The sequence below is a fragment of the Triticum dicoccoides genome, chromosome 3A, assembly GCF_002162155.2.
Source record: "Triticum dicoccoides isolate Atlit2015 ecotype Zavitan chromosome 3A, WEW_v2.0, whole genome shotgun sequence".
In the NCBI taxonomy this organism is placed as follows: domain Eukaryota; kingdom Viridiplantae; phylum Streptophyta; class Magnoliopsida; order Poales; family Poaceae; genus Triticum; species Triticum dicoccoides.
This window is the reverse complement of record NC_041384.1, coordinates 708,646,446-708,668,281: the sequence shown is the minus strand read 5'-3', so window position 1 is coordinate 708,668,281 and position 21,836 is coordinate 708,646,446. Positions and strand designations below refer to the sequence as shown.

The 21,836-nt window shown below is 42.2% G+C and overlaps 1 protein-coding gene across 1 annotated transcript; it reads left to right on the top strand.

Moving 5' to 3' along the window:
- The first annotated feature begins 18,607 nt into the window (after positions 1-18,607).
- LOC119273397 (nascent polypeptide-associated complex subunit alpha-like protein 1) lies at positions 18,608-21,415 on the top strand. Its single transcript, XM_037554567.1, has 4 exons — positions 18,608-18,760; positions 19,656-19,740; positions 20,608-20,732; positions 20,816-21,415. Exons 1-4 carry the CDS (start codon positions 18,710-18,712, stop codon positions 21,149-21,151), a joined length of 597 nt encoding a protein of 198 aa, XP_037410464.1. The 5' UTR covers positions 18,608-18,709; the 3' UTR covers positions 21,152-21,415.
- Positions 21,416-21,836: the final 421 nt, after the last annotated feature.

The following is a 21,836-nucleotide window of genomic DNA, read 5'->3' as shown; positions in this document are numbered from 1 at the left end:
ATGAAATGATGGTGTTTATTCATATTGCTTGAGTTTACTTTGTCTACATCATGTCATCTTCGTTAAAGCATTGTTCTGTTTGTCATGAACTTAATACCATAGATGCATATATGTGTGATCATTTCCATCAATAACGTCATAACTATGCGCTTTTCTATCAATTCCCAACAATAATTTGTTGACCCATCGTATGCTATGTGTTCGAGAGAGAAGCCTCTTGTGAAAACTATGGGCCCCGGGTCTACTTTTACATATTATAAGAACCAAAAATACCTTGATAAAATTTATTTACTTTGATTATGATAGTACAAAATAGGCCGAGTTTAGTTGCAAGAAGTGCTTTGATTTCCAGCACCCTTTTCGCACAAAATTAAAGCACTAATCCACCTACTTTCCTAACTTTTTTCTTAGGCCTCTATATATATTCTATTTTTTCTGAGTTTTAGACTCGGATTTCATTGTGTTGTATAGCTTTTGGTACAATACCATTCATTATTTTTAGACTCGGGTTTCATTGTATTGTGTTAGATCTTGCTACAATTCACATCTTCGATATGTGTCGGACTACCGCCTTGTTCAAATCATTAATGGAACTCATACTTGTTCACCTATTTTCGTGTGACCAATTTATTATTTGCAATTTCAGATCCAATTCACATAATTCTTGTTGGTGCTTCGGTTGCTCGCATGAACTTGAACCTCGTTTTTCAGGTTGATCATGCCTACCACAAAGTCATGAACCAACAAAGATTGATTTAGTGATTGCCGAGGTGTATCATTGGTATGATATATCGGGTTGTTAAGGTTAAAATCCACCAAATCAATAGTTATCCCCAACTCTCATCGAAAGATCAGGCCACCTTGCAATTCTAGGAGTGTTTGTCTTTTAGACATGGAAGGTGAGCTCAAATATTAGTTTAGAAGATGGTACCTGATAACCCACAAGTATAGGTGATCGTTTGTAGCCTTCTTCGACAAATAAGAGTGTCGAACCCAACGAGGACCTAAAGGTAGAACAAATATTCCCTCAAGTTCTATCGACCACCGATACAACTCTACGCACGCTTGACGTTTGCTTTACCTAAAACAAATATGAAACTATTTTGCAAGAATAAAACTATGAGTACTTTGCGAGAATAAAACTATGAAAAAATTGCAAGGTAATAAAAGTAGATAGCTTTTGTCAACAAGAAAGTCATTTGTCCCTGGGCAATCGATAACAAGTAACGGTAATCATTCTTGTAATTTTATATGAAGGATGGGCATGAGCTATTTGAAGGAAATATGCCCTAGAGGCAATAATAAAGTTATTATTTATTTCCTTATTTCATGATAAATGTTTATTATTCATGCTAGAATTGTATTAACCAGAAACATAATACTTGTGTGAATACATAGACAAACAGAGTGTCACTAGTATGCCTCTACTTGACTAGCTCATTGATCAAAGATGGTTATGTTTCCTAGCCATAGACATAAGTTGTCATTTGATTAAAGGTATCACATCATTAGGAGAATTATGTGATTGACTTGACCCATTCCGTTAGCATAGCACTTGATCGTTTAGTATTCTGCTATTGTTTTCTTCATGACTTATACATGTTCCTATGACTATGAGATTATGTAACTCCCGTTTACCGGAGGAACACTTTGTGTGCTACCAAATGTCACAACGTAACTGGGTGATTATAAAGGTGCTCTATAGGTGTCTCCGAAGGTACTTGTTGGTTTGGCATATTTCGAGATTAGGATTTGTCACTCCGATTGTCAGAGAGGTATCTCTGGGCCCACTCAGTAATGCACATCACTATAAGCCTTGCAAGCATTGTAACTAATGAGTTAGTGAAGGAAATATGCCCTAGAGGCAATGATAAAGTTATTATTCATTTCCTTATATCATGATAAATGTTTATTATTCATGCTAGAATTGTATTAACCGGAAACATAATACATGTGTGAATACATAGACAAACAGAGTGTCACTAGTATGCCTCTATTTGACTAGATCGTTGATCAAAGATGGTTATGTTTCCTAACCATAGACATGAGTTGTCATTTGATTAACGGGATCACATCATTAGGAGAATGATGTGATTGACTTGACCCATTCCGTTAGCATAGCACTTGATCATTTAGTTTGTTGCTATTGCTTTCTTCATGACTTATACATGTTCGTATGACTATGAGATTATGCAACTCCCGTTTATCGGAGGAACACTTTATGTTCTACCAAACGTCACAACGTAACTCGTTGATTACAAAGGTGCTCTACAGGTGTCTCCGAAGGTACTTGTTGGGTTGGCGTATTTCGAGATTAGGATTTGTCACTCCGATTATCGGAGAGGTATCTCTGGGCCCTCTCGGTAATGCACATCACCTAAGCCTTGCAAGCATTTCAACTAATGAGTTAGTTGCGGGATGATGTATTACGGAACGAGTAAAGAGACTTGCCGGTAACGAGATTGAACTAGTTATTGAGATGCCGACGATCGAATCTCGGGCAAGTAACATAACGATGACAAAGGGAACAACGTATGTTGTTATGCGGTCTGACCGATAAAGATCTTCGTAGAATATGTAGGAGCCAATATGAGCCTCCAGGTTCCGCCATTGGTTATTGACCGGAGACGTGTCTCGGTCATGTCTACATAGTTCTCGAACCCGTAGGGTCCGCACGCTTAACGCTACGATGAGAGTTATATTATGAGTTTATATATTTTGATGTACCGAAGGAGTTCGGAGTCCCGGATGAGATCGGGGACATGACGAGGAGTCTCGAAATGGTCGAGACGTAAAGATCGATATATTGGACGACTATATTCGGACTTCGGAAAGGTTCCGAGTGATTCGGGTATTTTTCGGAGTACCGGAGAGTTACGGGAATTCGCCGGGGAGTATATGGGCCTTATTGGGCCATACGGGAATAGAGGAGAGAGGCCAAAAGGAAGGAGGTGCGCACCCCCCCCCCCCTCTGGTCCGAATTGGACAAGGGGTGCAGCCCACTTTTCCTTGTTCCTCTCCCCCTCTTTCCTTCTCTCCTACTCCAACAAGGGAAGGAGGGGGGCACCTCTAAACACAGAAGTTGATCAAGCCTTGGCGCGCCCTCCTCCTAGGCCGGCCACCTCTCCCCTTGCTCCTTTATATAAGGGGCAGGGGGCACCTCTAAACACACAAGTTGATCAAGTTGATCGTCTCTTAGCCGTGTGCGGTGCCCCCCTCCACCATAGTCCAAATCAATAATATTGTAGCGGTGCTTAGGCGAAGCCCTGCGTCGGTAGAACATCAACATCGTCACCACGCTATCGTGCTGACGAAACTCTCCCTCAACACTCGGCTGGATCAGAGTTCGAGGGACGTCATCGGGCTGAACGTGTGCTGAACTCGGAGGTGCCGTACGTTCGGTACTTGATCGGTCTGGTCGTGAAGACGTACGACTACATCAACCGCGTTGTGCTAACGCTTCCGCGTACGGTCTACGAGGGTACGTGGAAAACACTCTCCCCTCTCGTTGCTATGCATCACCATGATCTTGCATGTGCGTAGGAAATTTTTGAAATTAGTACGTTCCCCAATAGTGGCATCAGAGCCTAGGTTTTATGCGTTGATGTTGTGCACGAGTAGAACACAAGTGAGTTGTGGGCGACATAAGTCATACTGCTTACCAGCATGTCATACTTTGGTTCGGCGGTATTGTTGGATGAAGCGGCCCGGGCCGACATTACGCGTACGCTTACGCGAGACTGGTTCTACCGACGTGCTTTGCACACAGGTGGCTGGCGGGTGTCAGTTTCTCCAACTTTAGTTGAACCAAGTGTGGCTACACCCGGTCCTTGCGAAGGTTAAAACAGCACCAACTTGACAAACTATCGTTGTGATTTTGATGCGTAGGTAAGAACGGTTCTTGCTAAGCCTGTAACAGCCACGTAAAACTTGCAACAACAAAGTAGAGGACGTCTAACTTGTTTTTGCAGGGCATGTTGTGATGTGATATGGTCAAGACATGATGCTAAATTTTATTGTATGAGATGATCATGTTTTGTAACCGAGTTATCGACAATTGGCAGGAGCCATATGGTTGTCGCTTTATTGTATGCAATGCAATTGCGCTGTAATGCTTTACTTTATCACTAAGCGGTAGCGATAGTCGTGGAAGCATAAGATTGGCGAGACGACAACGATGCTACGATGGTGATCAAGGTGTCGTGCCAGTGATGATGGTGATCATGACGGTGCTTCGGAGATGGAGATCACAAGTACAAGATGATGATGGCCATATCATATCACTTATATTGATTGCATGTGATGTTTATCTTTTATGCATCTCATCTTGCTTTGATTGACGGTAGCATTATAAGATGATCTCTCACTAAATTTCAAGATAAAAGTGTTCTCCCTTAGTATGCACCGTTGCCAAAGTTCGTCGTGCCCAGACACCACGTGATGATCGAGTGTGATAAGCTCTACGTTCATCTACAACGGGTGCAAGCCAGTTTTGCACACGCAGAATACTCAGGTTAAACTTGACGAGCCTAGCATATGCACATATGGCCTCGGAACACTAAGACCCAAAGGTCGAGCGTGAATCATATAGTAGATATGATCAACATATTGATGTTCACCATTGAAAGCTACTCCATTTCACGTGATGATCGGTTATGGTTTAGTTGATTTGGATCACGTGATCACTTAGAAGATTAGAGGGATGTCTTTCTAAGTGGGAGTTCTTAAGTAATATGATTAATTGAACTTAAATTTATCATGAACTTAGTCCTAGTAGTATTAGCATATCTATGTTATAGATCAATAGCTCGCGATGTTGCTCCCCTTTATATGTTCCTAGAGAAAACTAAGTTGAAAGATGTTAGTAGCAATGATGCGGATTGGATCCGTGATCTGAGGTTTATCCTCATTGCTGCACAGAAGAATTATGTCCTTGATGCACCGCTAGGTGACAGACCTATTGTAGGAGCAGATACAGACGTTATGAACGTTTGGCTAGCTCAATATGATGACTACTTGATAGTTTAGTGCACCATGCTTAACAGCTTAGAATTGGGACTTCAAAGACGTTTTGAACGTCATGGACCATATGAGATGTTCTAGGAGTTTAAGTTACTATTTCAAGTAAATGCCCGAGTTGAGAGATATGAAGTCTCCAACAAGTTCTATAGCTAAAAGATGGAGGAGAATAGCTCAAGCAGTGAACATGTGCTTAGATTGTCTGGGTACTACAATCGCTTGAATCAAGTGGTAGTTGATCTTCCAGATAAAATAGTGATTGACAGAATTCTCTAGTCACCATCACCAAGTTAGTAGAACTTTGTGATGAACTATAATATGCAAGGGATAACGAAAACGGTTCCCAAGCTCTTCGTGATGCAAAAATCGGCGAAGGTAGAAATCAATAAAAACATCAAGTGTTGATGGTTGACAAGACCACTAGTTTCAAGAGAAAGGGCAAAGGGAAGAAGGGGAACTTCAAGAAGAGTGGCAAACAAGTTGCTGCTCAAGTGAAGAAACTCAAGTCTGGACCTAAGCTTGAGACTAAGTGCTTCTACTGCAAAAGAACTGGTCACTAGAAGCGGAACTGCCCCAAGTATTTGGCGGATAATAAGGATGGCAAAGTGAAGAAAGGTATATTTGATATACAGATTATTGATGTGTATTCTACTAGTGTTCGTAGCAACCCCTCGGTATTTGATACTGGTTCAGTTGCTAAGAGTAGTAACTCGAAACGGGAGTTGCAGCATGAACAGAGACTAGTTAAGGGTGAAGTGACGATGTGTGTTGGAAGTGGTCCAAGATTGATATGATCATCATCGCACACTCCCTATACTTTCGGGATTAGTGTTGAACCTAAATAAGTGTTATTTGGTGTTTGCGTTGAGCATGAATATGATTTGATCATGTTTATTGCAATACGGTTATTCATTTAAGTAAGAGAATAAATTGTTGTTCTGTTTACATAAATAAAACCTTCTATGGTCATACACCCAATGAAAATGGTTTGTTGGATCTCGATTGTGGTGATACACATTCTCATAATATTGAAGCCAAAAGATGCAAAGTTAATAATGATAGTGCAAGTTATTTGTGGCACTCCCGTTTAGGTCATATTGGTGTAAAGCGTATGAAGAAAATCCATGTTGATGGGCTTTTTGAATCACTTGATTATGAATCAGTTGATGCTTGCGAACTGTGCCTCATGGGCAAGATGACTAAGACTCCGTTCTCCGGAACAATGGAGCAAGCAACTGACTTATTGGAAATAATACATACTGAGGTATGCAGTCCGATGAATGTTGAGGCTCGCGGCGGGTATCGTTATTTTCTGACCTTCACAGATGATTTGAGCTGATATGGGTATATCTACTTGATGAAACATAAGTCTGAAACATTTGAAAAGTTCAAAGAACTTCAGAGTGAAGTGGAAAATCATCATGACAAGAAAATAAAGTTTCTACGATCTGATCGCAGAGACAAATATTTGAGTTACGAGTTTGGTCTACAATTAAAACAATGTGAAATAGTTTCACTACTCACGCCACCTGGAACACCACAGTATAATGGTGTGTTCGAACGTCGTAACCGTGCTTTATTAGATATGGTGCAATCTATGATGTCTCTTACCGATTACCACTATCGTTTTGGGCTATGCATTAGAGACAGCTACATTCATGTTAAATAGGGCACCATCTAAATCCGTTGAGACACGTATGAACTGCGGTTTGGCGAGAAACCTAAGCTGTCGTTTCTTAAAGTTTGGGACTGTGATGCTTATGTGAAAAAGTTTCAACTTGATAAGCTCGAACCCAAATCGGAGAAGTAAATCTTCATAGGATACCCAAAAGAAAATGTTGGGTACAGCTTCTATCATAGATCCGAAGGTAAGATATTCATTGCTGAGAATGGATCCTTTCTAGAGAAGGAGTTTCTCTCGAAAGAAGTGAGTGGGAGGAAAGTAGAACTTGATGAGGTAACTGTACCTGCTCCCTTATTGGAAAGTAGTTCATCACAGAAATCTGTTCCTGTGACTACTACATCAATTAGTGAGGAAGCTAATGTTGATGATCATGTAACTTCAGATCAAGTTACTACCGAACCTCGTAGGTAAACCAGAGTGAGATCCGCACCAGAGTGGTACGGTAATCCTATTCTGGAGGTCATGTTATTTGACCATGACGAACCTACGAACTATGAGGAAGCGATGATGAGCCCAGATTCCGCGAAATGGTTTGAGGCCATGAAATCTGAGATGAGATCCATGTATGAGAACAAAGTATGGACTTTGATTGACTTGCCAATGATCGGCGAGATGATGATGACCATATCATATCACTTATATTGATTGCATGTGATGTTTATCTTTTATGCATCTTATCTTGCTTTGATTGACAGTAGCATTATAAGATGATCTCTCACTAAATTATCAAGGTATAAGTGTTCTCCCTGAGTATGCACCGTTGCGAAAGTTCTTCGTGCTGAGACACCACATGATGATCGGGTGTGATAGGCTCTACGTTCAAATACAACGGGTAAATAACAGTTGCGCACGCGGAATACTCAGGCTAAACTTGACGAGCCTAGCATATAACAGATATGGCCTCGGAACACTGAGACTGAAAGGTCGAGCGCGAATCATATAGTAGATATGATCAACATAGTGATGTTCACCATTGAAACTACTCCATCTCACGTGATGATCGGACATGGTTTAGTTGATATGGATCACATGATCACTTAGAGGATTCGAGGGATGTCTATCTAAGTGGGAGTTCTTAAGTAATATGATTAATTGAACTTTAATTTATCATGAACTTAGTCCTGGTAGTATTAGCATATCTATGTTGTAGATCAATAGCTCGCGTTTAGCTCCCCTGTTTTATTTTGATATGTTCCTACAGAAAACTGAATTGAAAGATGTTAGTAGCAATGATGTGGATTGGATCCGTGATCTGAGGATTATCCTCATTGCTGCACAGAAGAATTATGTCCTTGATGCACCGCTAGGTGATAGACCTATTGCAGGAGCAGATGCAGACATTATGAACGTTTGGTTAGCTCAATATGATGACTACTTGATAGTTTAGTGCACCATGCTTAACGGCTCAGAATTGGGACTTCAAAGATGTTTTGAACGTCATGGACCATATGAGATGTTCCAGGAGTTGAAGTTAATATTTCAAGAAAATACCCGAGTTGAGAGATGTGAAGTCTCCAACAAGTTCTATGGCTAAAAGATGGAGGAGAATAGCTCAAGCAGTGAGCATGTGCTCAGATTGTCTGGGTACTACAATCGCTTGAATCAAGTGGGAGTTAATCTTCCAGATAAAATGGTGATTGACAGAATTCTCTAGTCACCATCATCAAGTTAGTAGAACTTCGTGATGAACTATAATATGCAAGGGATGACGAAAACAATTCCCAAGCTCTTCGCGGTGCTAAAATCGGCGAAGGTAGAAATCATGAAAAAACATCAAGTGTTGATGGTTGACAAGACCACTAGTTTCAAGAGAAAGACAAAGGGAAGAAGGGGAACTTCAAGAAGAACGGCAAGCAAGTTGCTGCTCAAGTGAAGAAGCCCAAGTCTGGACCTAAGCCTGAGACTAAGTGCTTCTACTATAAAGGGACTGGTCCCTAGAAGCAGAACCACCCCAAGTATTTGGCGGATAAGAATGATGGCAAAATGAACAAGCTATATTTGATATACATTATTGATGTGTATTTTACTAGTGTTCGTAGCAACCCCTTGGTATTTGATACTGGTTCAGTTGCTAAGAGTAGTAACTCGAAACGGGAATTGCAGAATGAACAGAAACTAGTTAAGGGCGAGGTGACGATGTGTGTTGGAAGTAGTTCCAGGATTGATATGATCATCATCGCACACTCCCTATACTTTCGGGATTAGTGTTAAACCTAAATAAGTGTTATTTGGTGTTTGCGTTGAGCATGAATATGATTTTATCACGTTTATTGCAATACGGTTATTCATTTAAGTTAGAGAATAATTGTTGTTCTGTTTACATGAATAAAACCTTATATGGTTACACACCCAATGAAAATGGTTCATTGGATCTCGATCTTAGTGAGACACATATTCATAATATTGAAGCCAAAAAGATGCAAAGTTAATAATGATAGTGCAACTTATTTGTGACACTGCCGTTTAGGTCATATTGGTGTAAAACGCATGAAGAAACTCCATGCTGATGGGCTTTTGGAATCACTTGATTATGAATCACTTGATGCTTGCGAACCATGCCTCTTGGGCAAGATGACTAAAACACCGTTCTCCCGAACAATGGAGCAAGCAACAGATTTGTTGGAAATCATACATACTGATGTATGTGGTCCGATGAATGTTGAGGCTCGCGGCGGGTATTGTTATTTTCTAACCTTCACAGATGATTTGAACAGATGGGCATATCCACTTGATGAAACATAAGTCTGAAACATTTGAAAAGTTCAAAGAATTTCAGAGTGAAGTGGAAAATCATCGTGACAAGAAAGTAAGGTTTCTACGATCTGATCACGGAGACAAATATTTGAGTTACAAGTTTGGTCTTCAATTAAAACAATGTGGAATAGTTTCACAAATTCATGCCACCTGGAACACCACAGCATAATGGTGTGTCCGAACGTCATAACCGTACTTTATTGGATATAGTGCAATCTATGATGTTTCTTACCGATTTACCACTATAATTTTGGGGTTATGCATTAGAGACAGCTGCATTCACGTAAAAAAAGGGCACCATCGAAATCCGTTGAGACAACACCTTATGAATTGTGGTTTGGCAAGAAACCAAAGTTGTCGTTTCTGAAAGTTTGGGGCTGCGATGCTTATGTGAAAAAGCTTCAACCTGATAAGCTCGAACCCAAATCGGAGAAATGTATCTTCGTAGGATACCCAAAGGAAACTGTTGGGTACACCTTCTATCATAGATCCAAAGGCAAGATTTTTGTTTCTAAATTCGGAATCTTTCTAGAGAAGGAGTTTCTCTCGAAAGAAGTGAGTGGAAGGAAAGTAGAACTGGATGAGGTAACTGTACCTGCTCCCTTATTGGAAAGTAGTTCATCACAGAAATCTATTCCTGTGACTCCTGCATCAATTAGTGAGGAAGCTAATGATGATGATCATGTAACTTCAGATCAATTTACTACCGAACCTCGTAGGTCAACCAGAGTGAGATCCACACCAGAGTGGTACGGTAATCCTATTCTGGAGGTCATGTTACTTGACCATGACAAACCTACGAACTATGAGGAAGCGATGATGAGCCCAGATTCCGCGAAATGGTTTGAGGCCATGAAATCTGAGATGGGATCCATGTATGAGAATAAAGTATGGACTTTGATTGACTTGCCCAAATGATCGGCGAGCCATTGAGATTAAATGGATCTTCAAGAGGAAGACGGATGCTGATAGTAGTGTCACTATCTACAAAGCTAGAATTGTCGCAAAAGGTTTTCGACAAGTTCAAGGTGTTGACTACGATGAGAGTTTCTCACTCGTATCTATGCTTAAGTCTGTCTGAATCATGTTAGCAATTGCCGCATTTTATGAAATCTGGCAAATGGATAAACAAAACTATATTCCTTAATGGATTTATTAAAGAATAGTTGTATATGATGCAACCAGAAGGTTTTGTCGATCCTAAAGGTGTTAACAAAATGTGCAAGCTCCAGCGATCCATCTATGGACTGGTGCAAGCATCTCGGAGTTGGAATATACGCTTTGATGAGTTGATCAAAGCATATAGTTTTATACAGACTTGCGGTGAAGCCTGTATTTACAAGAAAGTGAGTGGGAGCACTACAACATTTCTGATAAGTATATGTGAATGACATATTGTTGATCGGAAATAATGTAGAATTATTCTGCAAAGCATAAAGGAGTGTTTGAAAGGAGTTTTTCAAAGAAAGACCTCGGTGAAGCTGCTTACATATTGAGCATCAAGATCTATAGAGATAGATCAAAATGCTTGATATGTTTTTTCAATGAGTACATACCTTGACAAGATTTTGAAGTAGTTCAAAATGGAACAGTCAAAGAAAGAGTTCTTGCCTGTGTTACAATGTGTGAAATTGAGTAAGACTCAAAGCCCGACCACGGCAGAAGATAGAAAGAGAATGAAAGTCATTCCCTATGCCTCAGCCATACGTTCTATAAAATATGCCATGCTATGTACCAAATATATTGTATACCCACACTATTTTGGCAAGGGAGTACAAATAGTGATCTAGGAGTAGATCACTAGACAGCGGTCAAAATTATCCTTAGTGGAATAAGGATATGTTTCTCGATTATGGAGGTGACAAAAGGTTTGTCGTAAAAGGATTTCGTCGATACAAGTTTTGGCATTGATCCAGATGACTCTAACTCTTCATCTGGATACATAATGAAAGTGGGAGCAATTAGCTAAAGTAGCTCCATGCAGAGCATTGTAGACATAGAAATTTACAAAATACATACAGATCTGAATATGGCAGACCCGTTGACTAAACTTCTCTCACAAGCAAAACATGATCACACCTTAGTACTCTTTGGGTGTATGTGAACTAGATTATTGACTCTAGTAAACCCTTTGGGTGTTGGTCACATGATATGCGAACTATGGGTGTTAATCACATGGTGATGTGAACTATTGATGTTAAATCACATGGCGATGTGATCTGGATTATTGACTCTAGTGCAAGTGGGAGACTGAAGGAAATATAACCTAGAGGCAATAATAAAGTCATTATTTATTTCCTTATTTCATATAAATGTTTATTATCCATGCTAGAATTGTATTAACCGGAAACATAATACTTGTGTGAATACATAGACAAACAAGGTGTCACTAGTATGCCTCTACTTGACTAGCTCGTTGATCAAAGATGGTTATGTTTGCTAGCCATAGACATGAGTTATCATTTGATTAACGGGATCACATCATTAGGAGAATGATGTGATTGACTTGACCAATTCCGTTAGCATAGAACTTAATCGTTTAGTATTCTGCTATTGCTTTCTTCATGACTTATATATGTTCCTATGACTATGAGATTATTCAACTCCCGTTTACCGGAGGAACACTTTGTATGCTACCAAACATCACAACGTAACTGGGTGATTATAAAGGTGCTCTACAGGTATCTCCTAAGGTACTTGTTGGGTTGGCGTATTTTGATATTAGGATTTGTCACTCCGATTGTCGGAGAGGTATCTCTGGGCCCACTCAGTAATGCACATCACTATAAGCCTTGCAAGCATTGTAACTAATGAGTTAGTTGCGGGATGATGTATTACATAACGAGTAAAGAGACTTACCGGTAACGAGATTGAACTAGGTATTGAGATACCGACGATTGAATCTTGGGCAAGTAACATATCGATGACAAAGGGAACAATGTATGTTGTTATGAAGTTTGACCGATAAAGATCTTCGTAGAATATGTTGGAGCCAATATGAGCATCCAGGTTCCGCTATTGGTTATAGACCGGAGAAATGTCTCGGTCATGTCTACATTGTTCTCGAACCCGTAGGGTCCGCACGCTTAACGTTTCGATGATAGTTATATTATGGGTTTATATGTTTTGATATACCGAAGGTTGTTCAGAGTCCCGGATGTGATCATGGACATGACGAGGAGTCTCAAAATGGTCGAGACATGAAGATTGATATATTGGAAGCCTATGTTTGGATATCGGAAGTGTTCCGGGTGAAATCGGGATTTTACCGGAGTACCGGGAGGTTACCGGAACCTCCCGGGGGCTTAATGGGCCATAGTGGGCCTTAGTGGAGAAGAGGAGAGGCGGCCAGGGCAGGGTCGCGCGCCCCTCCCCCCTGGTCCGAATAGGACAAGGAGAGGGGGGCGGCGCCCCCCTTTCCTTCCTCTCTCCCTCCTCTTTCCCCCTCCACTCCTAGTCCAACAAGGAAAACGGAGGGAGTCCAGGAGTAGGACTCCCTCCTGGCGCGCCCCCTCTAGGCCGGCCGCACCTCCCCCCTTGCTCCATTATATACGGGGGCAGGGGGCACCCTAGAGACACAACAATTGATCGTTTGATCTTTTAGCCGTGTGCGGAGCCCCCCTCCATCATAGTCCACCTCGATAATACTGTAGCGGTGCTTAGGCGAAGCCCTGCGTCGGTAGAACACCATCATCGTCACCACGCCATCGTGCTGACGAAACTCTCCCTCAACACTCGGTTGGATCGGAGTTCGAGGGACGTCATCGGGCTGAACGTGTGCTGAACTCGGAGGTGTCGTACGTTCGGTACTTGATCGGTCGGATCATGAAGACGTACGACTACATCAACCGCGTTGTGCTAATGCTTCCGCCTTCGGTCTACGATGGTACGTGGACAACACTCTCCCCTCTCGTTGCTATGCATCACCATGATCTTGCATGTGCGTATGAATTTTTTTGAAATTACTACGTTCCCCAACACTACTTTCATGAACATATTGCAACACCCTACAGCGAGGATCCCCCACGTTAGCGCGAGATGGAGGATACCATAGGACAACACCATAAATAAAATATACAATCATACCAACCAAGATCACGATTAACCCATAGGACAAAACGGATCTACTCAAACATTATATGATAGCCAAATATCATTGAAAAATAATATATGGAGTTGAGCACCATGTTTAAGTAGAGATTACAGCGGAGATAAGGGGTATTACACCGCTGCATAGAGGGGGAGAGAATTGGTGTTGACGGTAGCAAGATTTTTGATGTAGATCGCCATCATCATCCTAGCCACGACCGCACTCCGGCACCACCGGGAGAGAGGGAGAGAGAGCCCCCTCCTTCTTCTTCTTCCTTGGCCTCCCACCTAGATGGGAGGAGGGTTCCCCCTCTGGTCTATGGCCTCCATGGCGGCGGAGGGGCAGGAGCCCCTTCGAGATTGGATCTCCCTCTCTGTTCTCTTTTGTTTCGCGTTCCCAAAATCTGGCAGAAAACCGTTTCTTATATTCCGGAAGATTCGTAACTCCGATTGCGCTGAATTTTTAACACGATTTTCCCCCGGATATAAGCTTCATTGCGCCCAAAGTAGAGCTCCAACTGACGTACGAGGTGGGCATAAGACACCTGGGTGCGCCCTGGTGGGTTGTGGTCACTGTAGGCCCCTCTTCTCTAGATTCCAACTCCCAAAAATCACAAATATTCCAAAATAATTCTCCTTAGAATCATATTGCATTTGGACTTTGTTTGATATGGATTTTCTGTGAAACAAAAAACATAAACTTACACTGGGCACTGGGTCAATAAGTTAGTCCAGTAAATAATATAAAAAGTTGCCAAAATATGTAAAAGTTGTATAATATTGATATGGAACAATAAAAAATTATAGATACGACGGAGACGTATCAGTACCTTGTCTCGTTCCTATGACACCATTTGCACATCCAACATATGTATCTGTGGATGTTGCCTTTGGAGCATCGAAGTGGTGGTTCAACCTTCATGTTCTTCTTTGGCGACTCTTTATTCCCCCTCTTCCCTTAGAGGATGACATGGGGCCAGTTTTTGTTGTGAGCCTATATCGCCAAGCTTGTGGGAGTCGGTGGTTCGATCCATCATTGGCAGCCTAGCCACTAGTCAACAGGTTCTTATGGCTGTGATCGACTGCAACATGTGGTGTGGCGTGGCACTCTCAGAGGAAGCGCTTCTACGTGTGCCCTATAGGTGTCTTCAGAGCTCTTTGATATGTTGTACTTTGTTGCCTTTACTTTTGCCTCTTCGGTTCGTTGTATTTTTTTTTTTTTGAATCGAGGCAAAAGATTTGCCATTTTCATTGATTAAGAAGAAGAGAGTTGCCCGGTTAATTAAAGGAAAACCGGGCGAAAACCTAGATTACAACCCCACGGGGCACACACAGACGACCTGGCCACAAACGCCAAACAATCGACCGAAGCGTCGAGGACTTGACAGCTCCGATTTTGTTGAAGAGCTTCACATGAGAAAGTTGCACGCCTCGCATCGATCTAGTCCAACGCAACACCCGGAGAGCACCGCCCGCTGAAAACCACCCTCATGGAGTCATCGTTGCCGCAATGGCGTTGCCGACCGCAGCTCCGACTTTTTTGTCACAGCACGAAACCAGCATAGGCACACCCATTAGCGCACTGGACCATTGACATCAAAAGGACAAGCCGCGACCCAGCTTCGCTCGCCACCATCGTCATCGCCACACGAGTCACAATGCCAAACCGCCTAAATCACCGGACGGACACCAACCGACCGCAATGTTGTGCACGTCCAACCCGCCGGAAGCACCAAAGGAACCAAGATCTTCAAGACGGCGCCCTAAAGAGGGAAAACGACGCTGAAGACGCCGCCGCCGCCCGACCCTGCAACAGAATCTTGGCTTTCACCTGAAGATCTTGATCCGGAAGGTGAGGATGCGCAGATCTCCTCGGCGACGCCTCCAAGGAGGATAGCGATGCCCACAGACGCCGTCGCCGCCGGCCGGCAAGCACCGGCCAGGCTTTCACCCGGAGTAGCACAGCCATCACTCCCACGCAGTACGTCCACTGGTCCACGCACCCCTACGCAGCGAGCACACCAACGATGCGCAGGGCCTCCTCCTTCCTCGTCGCCGACAAACGCAGGCGAGCCAGAACAGACCAATCCCAGTCAGATCTGGCACCCACACCCGCTGCACCACGGTGAGCCGCCCACAGCCGCCGCAAATCACCTGAGCCGGACAGGAGGGCTGCCACCCCGCCCCAGATCCGCCAGGCCGAGCCGCCGGACGGCCGCTTGAAGCCCTCCACATCGAGCCACCGACGCAGACGAGCCGGATCCAGCCGCAGCCGGCCAAATCCACAGGCCGCCACCTCCAGCGCACGCAACACGTTGAGACGGCAGGAGCCGAGCAGCGTCAAGGAGCGCGTGAAGCCGACGCGACTCGACCCCCAGGCAGACCACGGCGGCGCCAGAGCAGCCACGCAGCGCAGCAGAGAGGAGCCGAGCCTCCCCCACCGCGAGACCCCACAGCCAGGCCGAGAGAAGCCCCGCCGCCGCCGTCCGCCGCGCGGGCTTAGCCCGGCGGCGTCCTCCGGCGACGGCGAGGTGAGGGAAGGAGGCGGGGAGGGGTCCGGTGGCGCTGGATTGGGGATTCCTCCTGAGCCGCCTGAGAGGCGGCGCGGGGGGCGGGGTTTTTCAGAAGGTGGGATTGTTCGTTGTATCTTTATACTTGTGTGGGGGGTGTTTTTCCCACTTGGTTTTATGACAAGCAGGGACCGTTTGCCAAAAAAAACACTATAAAAGGGGACCTCCTATATGCCGCTCTTTGCGGCAAACAACCGCAGTTTCGCATAGGCGGGTGTCTACCCGAGCCGGTCCATGAAGAAAACAGCTGCGAGCACGTACTGTAGTAGCTAAAAAAATAGCCGCCCTCTTTCCCTCAAAAAAAAAAGTAGCCGCCCTCGCACGGGAGCGATCACAACATCTCATGTAAGAGACCACGCACAACAACCAATTGAGCTAATGAGGGGTATTGAACAAAGAGCAGTGCAAAGTATTTAAAACCAACATCCAACACAGATCCGACATATTTTTAGAATTTCAAATGCAACTTTTTTTCTAAAACAACCCTGAGTGTCTTATGAAACACAAACACTTTTCAACTTTTTAAACATTTTTCAAAAAAACGGAAACATTTAAAAAAAGAGGAACATTACCTTAATTTCCGAACATACTTGGAAAACAGGAATATTTTTTTAAATTCTAAAAAATATTTTAATTTGTGAAAAAATTGGAAACATAATTTTTTTCATGTGAACAAATTTGGAAAGCAGGGGCAAAATTTCAAAATTGCCAATTTTTTTTGAATTTGTGAACAAAATTTTAAAAGATGACAGTTTTCTGAATTTGTGAAGAAATTTTGAAAATGTGAACATTTTCCAAATTTTGAGAACAACTTTCAAAAATGTTTTTTTAAATCCGGAACAATTTGTAATTTGTGAACAAAATTTTATAACGTGAGTATTTTTCGAATTTATGAACAAATTTTCATACTTGAATATTTTTTTAAATTTTGAACAAATTTCGAAAATTGGGATATCTTTGTGAAAACAAACATTTCTGAGTTTCTGAACAAAATTTAAAGGGAAAACTCTTTTTCAAATTTGGAACATTTTTTGAAAATAAGAGAACAATTTTTTAAACTGTAAAATTTTATGAAATTTCTAAACAAAAAACTTAAAATAGGAACATTTTCTGAAAATTTGAACAAAATTCGAAAATTTCGTTTTTTCAAATTTCTGATAATGTTAGTTGAAATAAAAATAAAGCAAGAAGAAAGAAATGAAAAAAGACTGAAAATAAAAAGAAAAAAAGGAAAAGGAAAGAAAATAAAAAATAAGTACAACAAAAGTAGTATAAATAGAGAAACCGGTTCGAGAACTTCTAGAAGGTACCCAAAAACAGAAAAACCGGCTTGGAAGATCATAGAAGGTTCCTAAAACCAGGTATGGCTGAATGCTAAACTTGCCGGCCTATCCCGAGCGCTCAGTCAGATGGCCAGTGTGTAACCGCGACTGTTTGCCGCAGAGAGCGGCAAATAGGGTTTCCCCAGTATAAGGTACTCCCTCCATTCCATAGTTCTTGTCGTATGTAATTGCTAATTGGACTACATTCCATAATTCCATTTCAAGTCCGAGTCTGAAATTACAAACACTAGTAGAACGCATGTGCGTTGCCAAAGGCTTTTTGGAAGAAAAAAATGATGCTACTCACGGTGCTAAAATAAGCGAGAACAATGCATGTCTCAACTACCAAACATCTCAGATCCTCGTTTCTCAGCTAACGCGCTTCTTAGATCAATTACAACTATCTTTTTATAAATTAAGAAAGTTCGACTCAGATACTAAAACTATATAAAAAACATATAATCATGTCTTCTTTTGAATAAAAATATTGTAGTACAGAACAGATTAAGTTATTGTGACCGCTATTAATATTTATCTTCTAGTGCAAATATTTATATGCCCAGATATTGTGACGGCTATCAATATTTATCTTCTAGGGCAGATATTTATATGCGGAAGAGACATACATTTGCAAGTGTTTCTTGCTGGCAAAACCTACGTTAAGCTACAATAAGTAAAGCGTAGCATAAAACTTGAGATGGGCATAGCAAAACAAAGATGTAGAGGCCAGCTTGCCTCCTTTTCAGAGGAAAAAACAACTTGATTGCACAGAAAAAACAACTTGATTGATCCTACTTTCGGTCCTTACATTCACACGCCAATTTGGCCTCACCTCTGCGCCTCAACCTCACTTTTGAAAGCCTGCAAGCAAGCAAGAGATAGGTGTGAGCACAATATTTTGCAATCAAATGAGAGAGAGTCACGGAGGAATTAGCATTTTTTTCCCCAATATAAGGTAGTTCTTGTCGTGCGTAATTGCTAATTGGACTACATTCCATAATTCCATTTCAAGTCCGAGTCTGAAGTTACAAACAAAATAGTGAAAATAAGCTCTGTATGAGGCCATCCAAGATAAACTGAACCGTGGATGCCCCGGCCCAAATGGCACATCCCACCGACCCAAGTCCACAAAAACCCAACACGACGACACGAGTCAAGCGCGTCTCTTCCCCACTTCCCCTCGTCCCTCCTAGCTTGACTAGCTAGGGTTTTACTTTCCCCTCCGTCCTCCGGCAAGTTCTTACCGGCGCACCCGGCCTCGCCCCATCACCATGACGGTCGCCGAGCTGCTCCGCGCCGATCTCGAGGAGCACGAGATCGAGGTGATCCTCCATTCCGACCCCTCCCCCCTCTCCGATTTGGTGCCGTGTCAGACAGAAAAATGATTATTTCGCCTCTCCCTGCTTGTTCGGGTCCTACGTCGGCTTATTTTGTTGCGGCAGCGGTGTCAGGACGGTAGATCTCGTCTGTTTATGTCGCCTAGGTTGCAGAGCTTTGTCCTTGTTTCTGCGCTTATCCTGCAATTTTCCATGGGGGAGGGCAGCGGCCCAGCCCAGGCCTTGTGATGCCTGCTGTCCATCTAGGAGTTCAGTTTCAGAGTTTGCTAATACTACTATCCTTTGGTATTTCTGGAGCCAACTTTGTTGTGATAGGCCCTGTGATTGGTGACTTGTTTGTCAGCTGTTCCTTATTATATACTGATTGTGGTTCCCTTTTGTTGCGTATTGAAATGCTACTGTCGTTTATTATGGATACAAAATCTGAAGGGAGTTTTAAGGGAGCATAGAGAAATCATTCAACTTTGGTGATTTCTATAGTAAAAATGTGGCCTTGTTTGTTTGAAATTAGCTTTGGAAGTCTGTTAGAAACCTAACTACCTTGTGCTTATGCTTATATGCTGTACGGCATATTTTCTGTAGCAACAATGCAGATGTGTGAGCATAACTTTCTGTTGTCAACACAGACGACAGTTCCTTGTTATTTACATACTCTTCTTCTTTCTGCTTTTGGACTGTCATTTCCTTTGATCTTCTGCTGATGCTACTTAGTATGTACTCACATCTTCTTGCTGGGATGATAAAATTGTTCGTAGACTGTTTACCTGTTTTTCATTTCTGCTTATGGATAACTCTGTTTTTATTACTCTGCATGTCCCCTGTTTAGTGTTTACTGCTTACAACAGTCAAGTAATATGATCTTTTAATGCATACTCTTAAGGAAGATGAGCCTACCCTTGAGGATGATGATGACGACGAAGATGATACCGAGGATGAGAATGAAAAAGATGACGATGATGTTGAGGGTATGTTGTAATTCTGTGGTTACTTTTGTTCAGTTCAAGACTTCAAGTAGCCACTTAGCTACAGATAAGCCTATTTCTTATTGTAATGCTGCCTTGTTCTAACATAAATTTAAACTTCGGAAGTTATTGACCACACCAAAATTTCAAATCAAACTTTACTTATCCGTATTGACCTCTTTTGGTTCATTTTGACCTGTTTTCTATTTGCCGATTAGACAATAGCCAGTTTGTACCCTCTAATATTCTGTTCTTTCCATACCATTGCTATGCCTTTGTGGTTTTTATTCTTATTTTTTTGGACTCTATCATATTTACTTATTCCTGTATTATTCAGAACTGTCTCTACACAGTTTATAGTTTCCTTGAGTACTGCCTGCCATTTGTATATAATATTCACCTATGTACTGTGGTGGCACGTTGTATCAATATTAATCTGCATTAACATATGCATGAATCTTCGTATGTAGCATTTAGTTTGATAGGAGCAAATCCTCTAATGCAAACTCTTGCTTTTGCTATTATAGTCCTGCTATGTGAACCATTTCAATGCATTTAGTATGCCGTGATGCTGGAACTAACATTATACGAGTAGCTAATCCTTTGTACCTTACCTAAGAGGCAAAACAAAAGGGATATCTTGTTCATTTTTAGAAAATATGATAATTGATACCAACAAGACTTGACTGCAGTCACAGTTTCTGTTCGGTCTTGCTTGAGAAAAGGGATGTGTTGTTTGAATGTTACACTTGCCATTTCCAGTGGTTAAAAATAAAAATTCATGGAGTGAACTATGTCTAGTTGTAGAATTCTGGTCTTATGCAAAATTTAGAAAGTCTTGACAATATATCTGTGCTTTCTTGGGACTAGGAGGTGATGCTGGTGGAAGATCTAGGCAGAGTAGGAGTGAGAAGAAGAGCAGGAAAGCCATGGAGAAGCTTGGCATGAAGGCCATTACTGGTGTGAGCCGTGTAACTATCAAGAAGAGCAAGACCGTGAGCATCTTGACCACTTCAGGCCATTGTTCCCTATATGCTGGTGGTTGTTGCACTGTCTTAACTTTTCCACATAATTGCAGGTTATGTATGTCCTCTCGAAGCCAGATGTGTTCAAGAGCTCGCAGTCAGACACCTATGTCATGTTCGGGGAGCTCAAGGTCGAGGACCCGAGCACTCAGCTGCCGACACAAGCGGCGGAACAGTTCAAGGCGCCAGGCCTGAGCAGTGTGATCTCGAAGGACGAGCCATCCGTGGCAACAGCCCAGGACGATGAGGAGGTCGATGACACTGACGTTGACCAGAAGGACGTCGAGCTCGTGATGACGCAGACCTCGGTGTCGAGATCCAGGGCTGTGAAGGTGCTCAAGGCTGTGGATGGCGACATTGTCAGCGCCATCATGGAGTTGACTAACTAGGCGCTAGAAGGTGGAATTTTGTCCTGATAGCAGGGTGTGGGATTGCAAAGCAGTTTCTGGTCATGTCAGCTTGAAACTTGAATGTTGCAGTTGCTGAATTGGTAGCTCTGTTTTTCTGTTCACCAAACTAGTACTCTCATGTAGGTTTCCTAGGCGATTTAACATCTGATGTTCAGCAAACTGCATGCTCTTTTGGGAAAATCTGAATCTTCTGTGCACCAAATTTTGTTTTCAAATGCATGTATTCGTGTTTGAGGCAATATCTATGTCGTTCGAGTTAGCTATTAGATTTTATTCCCAAACTCCAACCATTGTGACATTGTGTGATTTAGAAACAATTAAGATCGGACTCCTTCAGTTTTGCATGACGAGCATTTTCTGCTGTTGACAAGATGAACAGCTTTGAAGAGTCTTTGGGTATGTTTGCATTTTGACAAAAGTATACCACACCAAATTTGTTGCTTTGACCATATCCATTTAATCTGTTTTTGTTTGGAGGATGGTTGTCAACTTCTTGCATATACTAGTAAACGTGCACGTGCAACGCACATATAAACCGGACGATATATTTCCTCATTCATCCTAGTTAAGAGGCAATTATTCAAAAAAAAAATATAAGAATATTTTGCATGGCATGAAACGACAAATGTTACGGTCTCATTCGGGAAACGGTGGCGCCTATTGT